At 33.4% G+C, this 13,256-nt stretch overlaps 1 protein-coding gene across 1 annotated transcript; it reads left to right on the top strand.

The window, feature by feature from the left end:
- The first annotated feature begins 444 nt into the window (after window positions 1–444).
- On the top strand, window positions 445–1,548 carry LOC108982554. Its single transcript, XM_018953964.2, has 2 exons — window positions 445–774; window positions 868–1,548. The coding sequence occupies exons 1-2, from the start codon at window positions 445–447 to the stop codon at window positions 1,468–1,470; spliced, it is 933 nt and encodes a 310-aa protein (XP_018809509.1). The 3' UTR covers window positions 1,471–1,548.
- The last annotated feature ends 11,708 nt before the right edge of the window (window positions 1,549–13,256 follow it).

Here is a 13,256-nt window from a genome sequence, read left to right on the forward strand (position 1 = left end):
AATGTTCTTTAAATAAGGACAAAAATGCTAGGTCTTTTTTTTTACCTTTTTCTGCATTACACGAGGTACACAGTTGAATGTAGTCGAAGAATTTGTCCCATTTTTTGGCTTTGATGGAGGGCTAACTTATATCATTTCTTGATGTAGCGTTACTACTTACGCTCAAGATCCAGGTCATCATCTCAAAAGGTATGAATGTAGTTAGTTGATTTTATAATTTACCAGTTTTCAAATTTTGTACCTTTTTCCATCTAACATTTTTACCTACTAACTACATTTTAGATTTCATATTACTCACAATTTCTATCATTATTTACAAACTTTCTTCTATATCATGTCATTGTGTGTTCACCATGTAATGGTGAATTGGATCAAACCCAATTTCGTTTGAAATCTCACTCCATGTGCAATCATTGGTTTCATTTGAGCATATATTAGTACCATATGGACAATGATATAATCGATTCGACCCGGGATGGAAGCTTATGGGCAAATGGGTTCAAGAATTTGCTTATAGAGATGTTGTATGAAGATACAACTATGGACAGATTGAGGGGACGGAGGATCACAAACGGTGATCATGTAAGGATTGCTGAAAAGTTGTCAGCAGTTGGACCAAGAAATTTTAATTCTGACCAAGTTAAAGGCAAACTTGCTCGTCTCAAACGAAGACAACGGGAATTCACCGATCTTATAAAGCAAACTGGTTTGGGGTGGGACCCAGCGAGGAATGCACCAGTAGCAAGTGAGGAACACTGGGCGAATGCACTTCGGGTACTACAATCTATTTCCATCATTTTAAAATCCTAGTAGTACTAGAGATGATATCAACATTCCATGATTCTAATCACTCTCTTATGTCGTTAGGTGAGACCATCATGGAAGCATTTCACAATGGGATGCCCAAAGTATGAACAACTTTGTACAATATTTGGTTGTTCAGTTGCGACTGGTACAATGCACCGGGCTTCGACAGATCCTGCTCCAGACAGTGACGATGAGTGCTTGCTTGATGAGGAGATGCAAAATCGTGACCCACCAATTAATGATCCAAATGCAGGCCCCTGGGCCGATCCCCAGGTGCCACCAAGACCCTTCTCTGCCTCTTATGCTAGTGGATCTCGCAGACGAAAAAAGGGAGGGCCCATCCAAGACCCAGTCATTCAAGTGCAAATGAGCAAGACCCTTGATGCTATCAGAAGCAATGCTGAAGCTAGAGAGAAGGCAGCGATGAAATCGATGGAGTACAGTAGGTCGAGGAAGCGTAGTAAAGGGGACACTAGCATGGAGTCATCTGGGGCGTTTGATCTCCAAATGCATTGTATGAAGCTGCTTGAAGAAGTTGAACCTCTCTTACCGCCTGAGCAATTTAATAAGGCCTTTGACCGATTGTTGAGCACAAAAGTGCAGAGGTCGTTCGAGTCGATCTCAGATACTGGTAGAAGTGAGTGGGTTTGGAGTTTGCACTGATTTGTCATGATGGGGAGGGATGAGTAGTTGTTGGGCCAGCACTTCCGCCGGTCTATTTGTTCGTTAAATGGTTATCACATTAGAGATAGCCATCCTCTTGCCTTTTATGAGTTTATTTTATATGCTTTGAGTTTTTTTTCCTTTCGAAAAATAGCTACTGGCATTGCAGGATGTTTCTGTTTTGCATTTCATGAACAGCCACTTATATTCGGCATGCTTTGTATTTGAGTTTTTCATGTCTGTTAACATGAATGTACTTCTTATGTCTTTCCACTGATTTTGTGATATTATTTACCTTATGCATTTTTTGATGTTGACGTGCATATTGTGATTATGCCTTTGGGTTTATTCCAAAACGTTCCCACCTCCATATTTAAGTAAGAATCAAGTCTCTAAAATTGAAAAGTAATCTGCTAAGTTTTTTTTATGTTTTCTTATGCACAAGCATTTCGTTATTCATAATGGACAATGAGAGTAGTTTGGAAGAAACACTATCGATGGAGACGAACAACGAGATGGAGGATACATGCTCAAGTAGGTCTCAGACGAGCGAGTTGGACGACCTTATCTGCTCTTCTCATTCGAGTGGAGATGAAGCCACAATGCAGGAGGTGAACATCGTCTACATGACATGGATGGCATCACAATTGTCTGGAGGTCGAGTTCGAATGCCTGAACACAATATTGGCCTACGGGGGGATCAATATATTCAAGCAGTCTTGAATGGGAATCCTATAACTTGCAAAACAATGTTTCGAATGGAAGTGCCGGCCTTCCGTTATGTTTGTGACATCTTACGAGGGGCATTAATTATGGACCCTACAGAAAGAGTGTCTGTTAATGAATCATTAGGCATGTTTTGCCTTCTTGTTGGCCATGCACAAGGTCAACGCATCGTTGGGGACAGGTTCCAACATTCAAGCAAAACAATTAATCGCCATGTGAAGATGGTGATGCGAGCGCTACATCACCTTGGGAGGACTGTGATTAGGCGCACAAACACAGATAGGGTCCACCCGTACATTGCGGGGAACCCCCACAATTATCCATGGTTTGAGGTATGAACTTTCATATATTTAGCTTATGGTTTATAAAGTTGCTGTGTATGTTATATGATAATTGTTTTGTAGAAATGTCTTGGTGCGATGGACGGCACCATGATTGATGCTACTGCACCATCTAGGCTAAGTAACGCATATAGAAATCATCGTGGTCGAATCGCACAAAATGTGTTGTGCTTATGTGACTTTAATATGAAGTTCACGTATGTATATACTGGCTGGGAGGGAACATCACATGATGCAAGAGTATTCCCGGATGCCTTGAGTAGACGTCGGAATCAATTTCTATGGCCACCACAAGGTAAATTTTGTACTTTTTATTTTATATGACATATTCATTTCATTTTGTCCGTTAAATAATAATTTATACAAGTAATTATATATTTGTTCTCTAATGTATTTTTTCAATTGTGTAGGATATTATTACCTTGTCGATTTCGCATTTCCATGCATTGAGAAGTTTATGCCTCCATATCCACGAGAGAGGTATCATCGATCTGATCGTTATAGCGGTCGTCAATTCTGAGGCTATAAAGATTATTTCAACTTTCGGCATTCATCGCTACGCAACATTATTGAACGTACATTCGCATTATTGAAAAATCGATTTCAAATATTGAATGCGATGCCTCGATATCGCCCTTCGAGGCAAGGGATGCTTGTTACCTCATGTTGTACACTGCACAACCTTATTAAAACGGTGACGCCGAATGATGAGTTTATTTAGGCTGCATTAGCACTTCAGTTTAGTGAAGAAAATATGGCTAGCAACGACAACGCGGGTGAGACCTCTAAGGTGGTTGACATGTCCCATGAGTCAGCCGGAACTATGGCATCACAGAGAGATGAGATTGCGATTCCTATGTGGCGAAATAGGTTTGGGAAATGAACGTGTAAGGGTTTATTCCAATACACTTGATGGTTTTGTAGTATTTAAATAATTAATATTGTTTCGTAATTTTAGTTTTGGATTGCTTTAAATTTGGTATATGTATACAAACATATATATTGTTTTAAATCTATTTTGTCGGCATTTGATAAATTGAAGCTAAATAATATACGTACCTTTTTACAAAAAAAAATAACAATATCACATATATTACATATATATTATATTTACAAAATAATAAAATAACAATCTCTTGAAGAAAAAACTACTTAAACCATATTACCTTTTGATTTAGGATCTTCAATTATTAGAAAACAATATAATATAATAATAAAGGTTTGCTACCTACGCAATTCGGTATTAAAATACAACCTCGGTATTTGATTATGTTTGATTTATGAAGAAAACATTCAATTTGTCCAACTTCTTCAATGCTACCAGAAATAATTTCTACATGGCCTAATGGTAATATGTAATAATACAGGGAATGCTAATGGCAACAGATGCTTAAGAACTATATGGGCTAAAGATCATTTTGTAGGTTATAGCATAACATCTATATATTGAGGGAATCTGTAATAAAGAACAGGTGCACAAGAATATGTAATCCTCAACTTTAATAACAGATTAGCCCTCTATACCGGAATCTCACTTCTAAACTAAGGATGAGAGAGCGAGAGAGAAAGAGAGAGAGTGATGGAGTTTCAATAGTATATATCTTTCTTAAAGAAAATACAAGCGGTAAAAAACATGTAACAAAATTTAGAAAACAAGAAAATATAAATTACAAGTCAAATGTCTCTTTAAGCAAGTACCCGCTAAACAGTCAAAGAAACCTCCCCAAAGTACCAATAAATATATATACAGAAATATGACAAATTAGATATTCTGGTGAGCTTAGGTTTGAGAATAGTGTAATAAATACAAGAGTTCACAACCCAGGTGCACTTAACAACATGTCATTGTGTCTTCTGATAACAACCGTTCTGATTACCTTAAATAAATCATTTCATATAAATCAATGTAGCATTAACTGACTTACATTATTAGTAAGTTTAGAAATTTTAACACAACATAATACTGTAATAAATAAAACCCAAGATGTAATCAAGGCAAATTTGTACTTCATCTTCATTGATTGAAACTTGGCCTCTTCTATTCTTGCAAGTTCAGCCGCTATCCTTTCACTTCTTCGTTCAGCTAATTGCAACGTCCGCTCACAACAATGTGGTAGTGACATTGCAACATCAACCCATTGGAAAAATCCACACTGGTGTTTACCCTTATAATATCGACAATTAAAAAATGCCTCCCAAAACTATTGGGCTTGGTCGACGTCCTTAGTTTGGAGGGAACGCCACAATAACATTGAGGTATTTGTCCCAAAACCAGCTCATCTCTTTGCCTAATTGGATGTGGCCAATTTATGGACACACCGCTACTAGTTGCCATAATTCTTGCACATAAAGTAAAAACCACAAAGTCAAAAAACTGCTAGGTTAAAGTATTGGACATTCCTTCGAAAGAGAATAAAGACAGACAGCTTTGTGGAAGCACTGGCGTGTGCACTGCCCACAACAAAGTTATTCAGGTGATGTTATAAAGGGAAATGCATTATTAGAAAATATAACAGGAATGGTTATCTCGATTTGAATGACTGGAGTTGAGAAGATTATAATGCCAACATAAACATTCCAAACTATAAGAATGTCACATGAATAAAAAAAACACTGCAGCAGTTCCACCGTTGACCCATATTAGTTTTTTTTCGGTAGATGAGTTGATTGGTTTATTTCATCAATTGACAATTCAATATAGTTACTACGAGACACCTCCCTGCCCCCTTTCCGAACAACACAACATGGTTACAAAATGAAAGAGAGTAACTTACATCGTTATCTAATTGACATGGTCAGTTATTGAAACAAACACAGTAATGGAACTAAAATGAAACAAACAGAGTCTATGATATGTACAACAGCAGCATCTTAAAATCTTTGAACACAAACTCAGATCCCAACCATTGTCACCGTAAATCGAACCAAATCATTGCTGAAAATTGAGATGCAAAACCCATAGACTCAAACCCTAATGTCGAGGGATTGGACTTCGTTTTAGAATTTTAAGAAATACGGGAACTTACATGGTTGTCGACTTTGTAATTGTGCTGGAAAGATGAAAATCAAGAATCTTCAGACGAAGCCCTTGCACAAGTCCTTCGATAGAGCTGGAGAGGGAGGGTCTTGAAATGCAAGCTTTGCAGGTGTTGAAACGCAGGACTCACGGCTCTTGAAGAAATCTTCAAATGCAGGTCTCAGTTGTGTTGGAGAAATATTGAAACGCGGGTATAACTTGTGTTGTCGAAATATTGAAACGCAGGGTGCGGAGTAATGAGGATCTGGGGTTTGAGGGGAAACAGACGAGATGGGAGAGGAACTGATTTCCTTTGAAGGCAAAGAGACAAATTGGGAGATGCATAAATGGTAAGTTCCCCGAGGACAGGCCATAAATGCAAAGGTAGTGGGACCCACCAATTTCTCTTCTTCCAAAAAGAGAAAATTCTCATCTTAACTTTATTTCCAAACACATCTTCCTATGGGACCCACAAAAATTCTTTAAAAGAATACAAAATTTCAACTCTATTCATCTTCACACTATTCACAAAAATCTCAAAATTCTTGTCTCGTCTCACCCCCCAAACCTGCCCTTAGTACTCAAACAACAAACTTTTGAAGCATTGGAACCTCGCAACCAAATTGGGTCCACCATGCAACTATAACAATAATGTAATTATAAATTATTAATTAAATACAAGTAAAAATAAAATAAGATAAAATTTAAAGTACAATGTCATACTATTTAACAAATGATATTGATAAATGATAATACTTGGATTAATCTTATCACGCTGGCGGATTGCTAAAGAATGTCCAAACTCACCTATTGCATTCTTATACCAGTCAAGTTCTGCAATGATCTTGTCTTGATTATCGGGATCAAGTTCCATTTTCATAATACAGCTGTTGAAGCCTCTTACAACATCATTTTTATTTTTAAAATTGGGGCTATAGTAAATTCCAGGGTTAAGAAAATAACCCACCACATGTAATGGACTGTGAAGCTGCCTATCCCATCTAGAATCAATGATCCTGGTGAATGGACTAAATCAACTAACTTTGTTATTATATCTTACTTTTATGTTCTCTTTGGCACTTTCCATTGCATCATACAAGTATCACATTGTAGACTTCTCATCTCCGTCAATAAGTCGTAGAACACGAACTAAATGCTCACTAACTTTAACAATAAATTGACATTGAGCCCAAAACTCTTTATCTTCTAAAATGATCGTAGCTATCTCCTTCCCTATGTTGCTCTTAGGATGACTTGATGCAATCCATTTATCACAAGTAAACATTTGTTTGAGTTCTTTCTTAAACAAGAGCAAGCATTGGATACTTAAAAAATTTGTCGCAAACCTTGTAATTGCAGGACGACAAAAATCATGACCTTTGGTAAAGTCTTTTCTCATCAATGCCAAAACCCAACCATGGTTATAGATGAACTTTATTATATTTTTTGCCTTTTTTATGGTATCATCAATAAGGGAAAATAATCTTGGATTAGAAAAATTCTCCAACATTAAGTCTATGCAATGAGCTGCACATGGGGACCAGTAAAAAGAGTCATACTTCTATTGTAACTTTTTTCCTGCAGCTTTATAACTTGCATTATTGTCCGTTATAAACTACACAAGATTCTCAGCTCCAATTTCTTGAACAACCTCATCAAAGATATTAAACAATGTTTCAGCATCTTTTCTAAAACCAGATGTATCAATAGACTTCAAGAATATTGTACCTTTCGGACAATAAACTAGAAAGTTGATTATTGATTGTTACTTCTGGTTTGTCCAACCATCTGCCATTAGTGAACAACCGGTCTCATTCCAAACCTTCTTAATTTGTTACAAATAATCTTGAACCTCATCCACAGCCATCTTTAATAAATTTCCTCTCAATTCATATAAAGATGGGCCCTTAAATCCTGGCCCGATAGCAGTCATGGCATCGATAGCTGGTTGATAAAACTTGGATTGAGCCGCATTGAAAGGCAGATTAGTATCATACCACCAGCATGCTACAGCCATCTTTGCTTTTACAATTATCTTATTTGAACACATAGAACTCTTAATTGAAGGTTGGGCCTTAGGAGTTATTCTTGGAGCAAAACATCTACTCAATCCCCCCACTAACTTTCCAGTTCTAGATTCTTTCGACTTCCCCTTACCTTTTGAAAGCTGAGACTGTCCCTCCATACTATTACTATGATCAATATCATGAGATGTTAAATCTATATCGCCTCCAATCTCTGACCTTATTCTTCTTTACTTCTCTTTGCTATTTTTCATTTCATCAAGCAACTCCTTTATTTTCCATTTTATATCTTTAGACACCTTTTTACATGCTTCTACATCGCCTGGAATTCCAGCTAAATGATACTTCAACCGAGTGATCCCGCCACCTCTAATTACTTTATTACAATATAAACATTCAGTATTATTTCTTGCCTCTGGCACACCACATGCATGGGCCCATATTAGATCTTCTGATCTTACAAGAGCAAGTGTTTAAGTTGAAGTCATACCACCGATTAATTGACAACTAGAAATTTTTAACTTTAAAAATACAAACAAACACTATAACAATATAATCTAAAACATATATAAAAATATAATCTAAAACATCTATAAAAAATATAATCAAACACTATAACAATATAATCTAAAACATCTATAAAAATACTATAAAAATACAAACAAACACTATAACAATATAATCTAAAACATATATAAAAATATAATCTAAAACATCTATAAAAAATATAATCAAACACTATAACAATATAATCTAAAACATCTATAAAAATACTATAAAAATACAAACAAACACTATAACAATATAATCTAAAACATATATAAAAATATAATCTAAAACATCTATAAAAATATAATCAAATACTATAACAATATAATCTAAAATATCTATAAAAATACAAACAAACACAATAACAATATAATCTAAAACATCTATAAAAATACAAACAAACACTATAAAAATATAATCTAAAACATCTATAAAAATACAAACAAATACTATAACAATATAATCTAAAACATCTATAAAAATACAAAAAAAACACTATAACAATATAATCTAAAACATCTATAAAAATATAATATAAAACATCTATAAAAATACAAACAAATACTATAACAATATAATCTAAAACATTTACAAAAATACAATTTTGATTTATTTATAAATAAAAAATAAAAAATAAAAAATAAAATAATAATAAAATGAACAAAAACAATATCGATCGAGAATTCGAGATGACGGCGGATGGCGATCGGGCGACGTGACGGAGGAGACGACCGATGGTGGAGCTGACGGACTACTGGCTGGCCGTCTGGAACTCGAGACTCGAGTGCTGCTGAGTGCTGCATGCTGCCGCCTACAAGTGGGAGTGAAATGAAAATGAGAAACCGAAAAGAGAGAAGCAATCTGCAAAACCTAATGTTGTTAAGTGAAATTCCAAAATTGCCCCTAAGTTTTTAATAAACTTTCGAAAATGCCATCGAACGGAAGCTGCTAAGTCTCGTACCTGCCGAAATATATGTTTCGGCCAAAACATAAAATACCGGCCGGTACACCTGATATTTCGGCCGGTATGGAATTTTTATATTACCGGTACCGACCGAGTCGCCGATACGGCATATACCGGCCGGTACGGTACGGTACCAAAAACAATTGTCTAACTTCTAATGTTAGTAGTACTAAATTTTTTGAGAATTTAGTGGCTGTCCAGCCACATGTGGGCCGGATAAATATGTGGCTGGGTAGCAACTAAATGCTTGGATTGTGGATATTATCTTTCTACTAGAAATTGAACTATGTTGGTAATTTGTGGACTGTTTGGTAGTTTGTGTTGGTAATTTGTGGACTGTTTTGGTAACTTTTTTTACTCTTTTGGTATATAAAGAGGGATGTTATGGACTGTTGGTGCCATATGCTAGACTTGAATTTGGAATCTTGAATTTGGAGGTGTTGGTGTGTCTTGCTAATTAAGTTGGTGGATCTTGTGCTATTTTTGTGTTCCATTGTGATTTGGGCCATCTTTAGGCCATAGTCTTAGGGTATGTGCTAATGGAAGTAGAGTCATGAGATGTTATGATTGTATCACAAGTCTTAGAAAATTATATGAGGTGCATCATTCATCAATTGAAGTAAAATGAGATCAGGAATTTGTGAGTCTCCACTTGACAAAGCTTTGGTTTGTTTTTTATTTTCTTTTTTCATTTTTTTGGCTAACACTGAGTAGTTGGTTTGTGAATCTCCACTTGACAAAGCTATGAATATATGTAGCATAGCAACCTGTGTAAAGTTGATGTGCTAATTAAGTGACTTGTCATGTCTTGCTAATTAAGTGACTTTGATTAATTTTGTCAAATATTATCAAATATTATTAAAATACATGAAGTGTATTTGCAAAATATATATATAAAAAAATCAAGTATTATTAAAATATATAATATTATATTATTATTTTCATTTTAAAATAGCTAGTTCAATGTAGACTTACCTAGTCAAAAGTTAATACTTAGCCAAAAGTTAAGATTCTAACCAAATTTTAGGCCATTGCCAATGCTCATAGGTTTAGATACTGTGTTGAGATGAAATGAGTTGAGATAAAAATTGAAAATTGAATAAAATATTGTTAAAATATTATTTTTTTAATATTATTATTATTTTAGAATTTGAAAAAAAAATGATTTTTTCTTATTATATTTTATGTGAGAATTTGTAAAAGTTGTAATGATGAAATGAGATGGGTTGAGATTAACTCAATCCAAACCGAGCTGTTTGTTTGAGATTATAGCAGGTGATACAACTTTTAATAGTTACAAAAAAGTTCTCATAGAAGTAAACTCACGAACTAACATGATTTCATATGATACGTTAGATTTACTTTACAATAAAAGTAGTTTTACAATTTAACGCACCATATCCAGCTACGTCTGTTTGTTAATTTACTTTTATGAAATCTTTTTATGACTAAAGCATCTCTTTAAAAATATATACTATTAAAAAATTGTTTATTATTTGATAAATATAGGCTTTTTAAAAGTTAGTTAGGGTTCTCTCAAAGCCATAAGGGACCTCCATCTTGATGCTTATCTAGCTGATCAAATAGTAGCTGCTCTCCAAGCTTCGATGTTTAGCTCAGACCTGGGCTTGGAAGGTGATGCTCTAAGGGTGATTAAGGTAGTAGATGCAGAGGAGAACTGGAGCAGTACTGGATTAATCACAAGTGATTTCAGGAAGTCCCTTGCCCACATGAACAAGCAGTGGTCGATTCAACATGTTCCTGGAGGGGCTAATAATGTAGCACATGAGCTTGCTAAGAATGCTTAGGATGAGAACATGATGCTGTAGACATTGAAGATTATCCTGCATGTATTCATTCCCGCTTTAAGGGTTATTTTCTAATAAAAGTTTGGTTTCTTTTTTTAAAAAAGAAAAGAAAAGAAAAGAAAAGAGTTAGTACTTATTAAAAAAAAAAACTATTAAAAAAAATTTCAAAAAAAAAAAATTTCAAAAAAAAAAACTTCAATTTAGTACTTAATAAAAAATGCTAACTGTATTTCAAAAAAACTTACAAAAAAAACTTATTTATTCTCATGTCGATTATTGATATGTTCAAAATTATAAAATCTGAAATTTAAAATTTGAATTCCAAAAAGAAACTGATAAAATGCGTCTTTGTGAATTTTTTCTAAATAAAATTGCAAATACATGTAATATTATTGAAAAAAATAGATTTTTAGTCCTTTTACATGATTAAAGTAAATTTTAGAGACTTACAAAATATATTATAGAAACTCTTACATTGAGTTGGTGTGGGCTTGTTTGGGGTTGCATTAGGAGTCTTAAAAAGTACTTAAATATCTTTAAAAGCACTTTAATGAAAAAACTAGGTTGTTTAGGTATTACATATTTATATACTTCTTAATTTCAAATAAGTTAAAAATTACTCAAATGTGTTTTTCCGGATAATCCGGAATGCAGTTCAAGTTTTAAAAAGAATGTCAATAAACGAAAATATCTATATAACTTTCAGATAATTACAACTTTCAAATTTTTAAGGATAAGATGGCACTACAACCATCTAGAATTCCTACAGAGGAATTATTCCGACGTGTATTTTCCTTTTTTATTCTCTTTTTTCATGTATTTTTTAATCATCTTAAACATTTTTAAAAAATTCACAAGATCATTAAAAAACATTTTCTTAATCATGAAGTAAAAAAACAAATACTGTCGGGACCCATTATCGGGATCCCTATCATTTTTCTTTAAGGATATTATCATAATCTTTAAAAAATCAAATGATCGGCATTTCTACCTCATAAATCATTTTTTAATTTGTTTCTAAACAAACGTAACATGTTTGAAAGTGCTTTAAACATATGATTACTAAACAGTAAATAATTTTTTAATAATAGAACTTATTATTTAAGCTATAAGTTATAGGAAAATACTCTAACCACAAAAGAATTACACAAAAGTAATCTCATAAACTTATATAGTTTGATGTAATTCGTCAATTTGTAAAGTTATTTTTATTGTAAAGTAGATCTAACGGACCACATGTAACTACGTTAGTTTATGATATTATTTTGTATAATATCTTTGTGGTTGTAGCAGTAGTAAGTTATAAGCTCTAAAATTATAAGTTATTTTTTCCACCGCAATCTCAAACATGTGTACATAGACTTGTCTCCCCTTGAGTATATAAAGCAAGTCCTACCAAATAAAACAAGAAATTCTTTGAAAGTCTTGGATCTTTTACCTTTGGAGAAGGTTTGGTACCCTACAATCAATTTTTATCTTAAATTTACTATAAAAAAAAAAAAAGAAAAGGAAGTAGGTTTGCATGATATATTTTCAGTGAATCTCAAACTTTGAAATATGGAATCAAAAACCACTTTTTTCCAAATATATTTTCAGTGAATCTCACACTTTGAAAAAAACATATTTTCAACAAATTTCACTGGTTTGATAAAGAAATATACAAGTCGAATAATGTTAGATATAATTATGGAATTTGTGCAAGCTCTGCACACTTATTTTGTAAAAGAGTGAATTCACTATTAAAAAATTAATTTTTTTATATGAATTTCATATTTACTTATTTTTTTCAAAACGAGTACACGACATTTGCGTACTATATGATTATAAATATCATTTTCTTTTTCAAATTGAGAGCATGGGATTTGCACACCCTAAAATTATATCTAACATCACTCTTTTATAAAATAGATAACAAACGCATGCCCTTTTTCTCAAAGATAAATTATTTGTACAGTCCTAACATTTGCAAGCTCTGCATATTCTCTTTAAAAAAAATGAATAAAACAGTAACTTACGTGAAAAAGAAAAAAATCTACTTTTTAATAGTGATCACTATTTTTTTCAAATAGATTACAAATGCACTCCAAGTAACATTACCCTCTTCCAAAAACTGGAAAGTTTTCTTAGTCAAACAAATAATAGGACAAGTTTGGATGGAGTGGGTTTTTGTGAAAAAGTTCCAAAATTACTTGTTCTTAGTCCAAATATCTTTACACCAAAATAATTTCAAACATCAATATATTTTATAGCAAATAGAAATTAAAACAACTTTTACAAAACTCAAAAAACCTCTCATTAAGATTTTTCTCTCTTAACATATTTTAAATGGGTTCCACCACTTTTTGAAACGCCAATAAC

Source organism: Juglans regia, chromosome 9 (assembly GCF_001411555.2).
Source record: "Juglans regia cultivar Chandler chromosome 9, Walnut 2.0, whole genome shotgun sequence".
Lineage (NCBI taxonomy): Eukaryota > Viridiplantae > Streptophyta > Magnoliopsida > Fagales > Juglandaceae > Juglans > Juglans regia.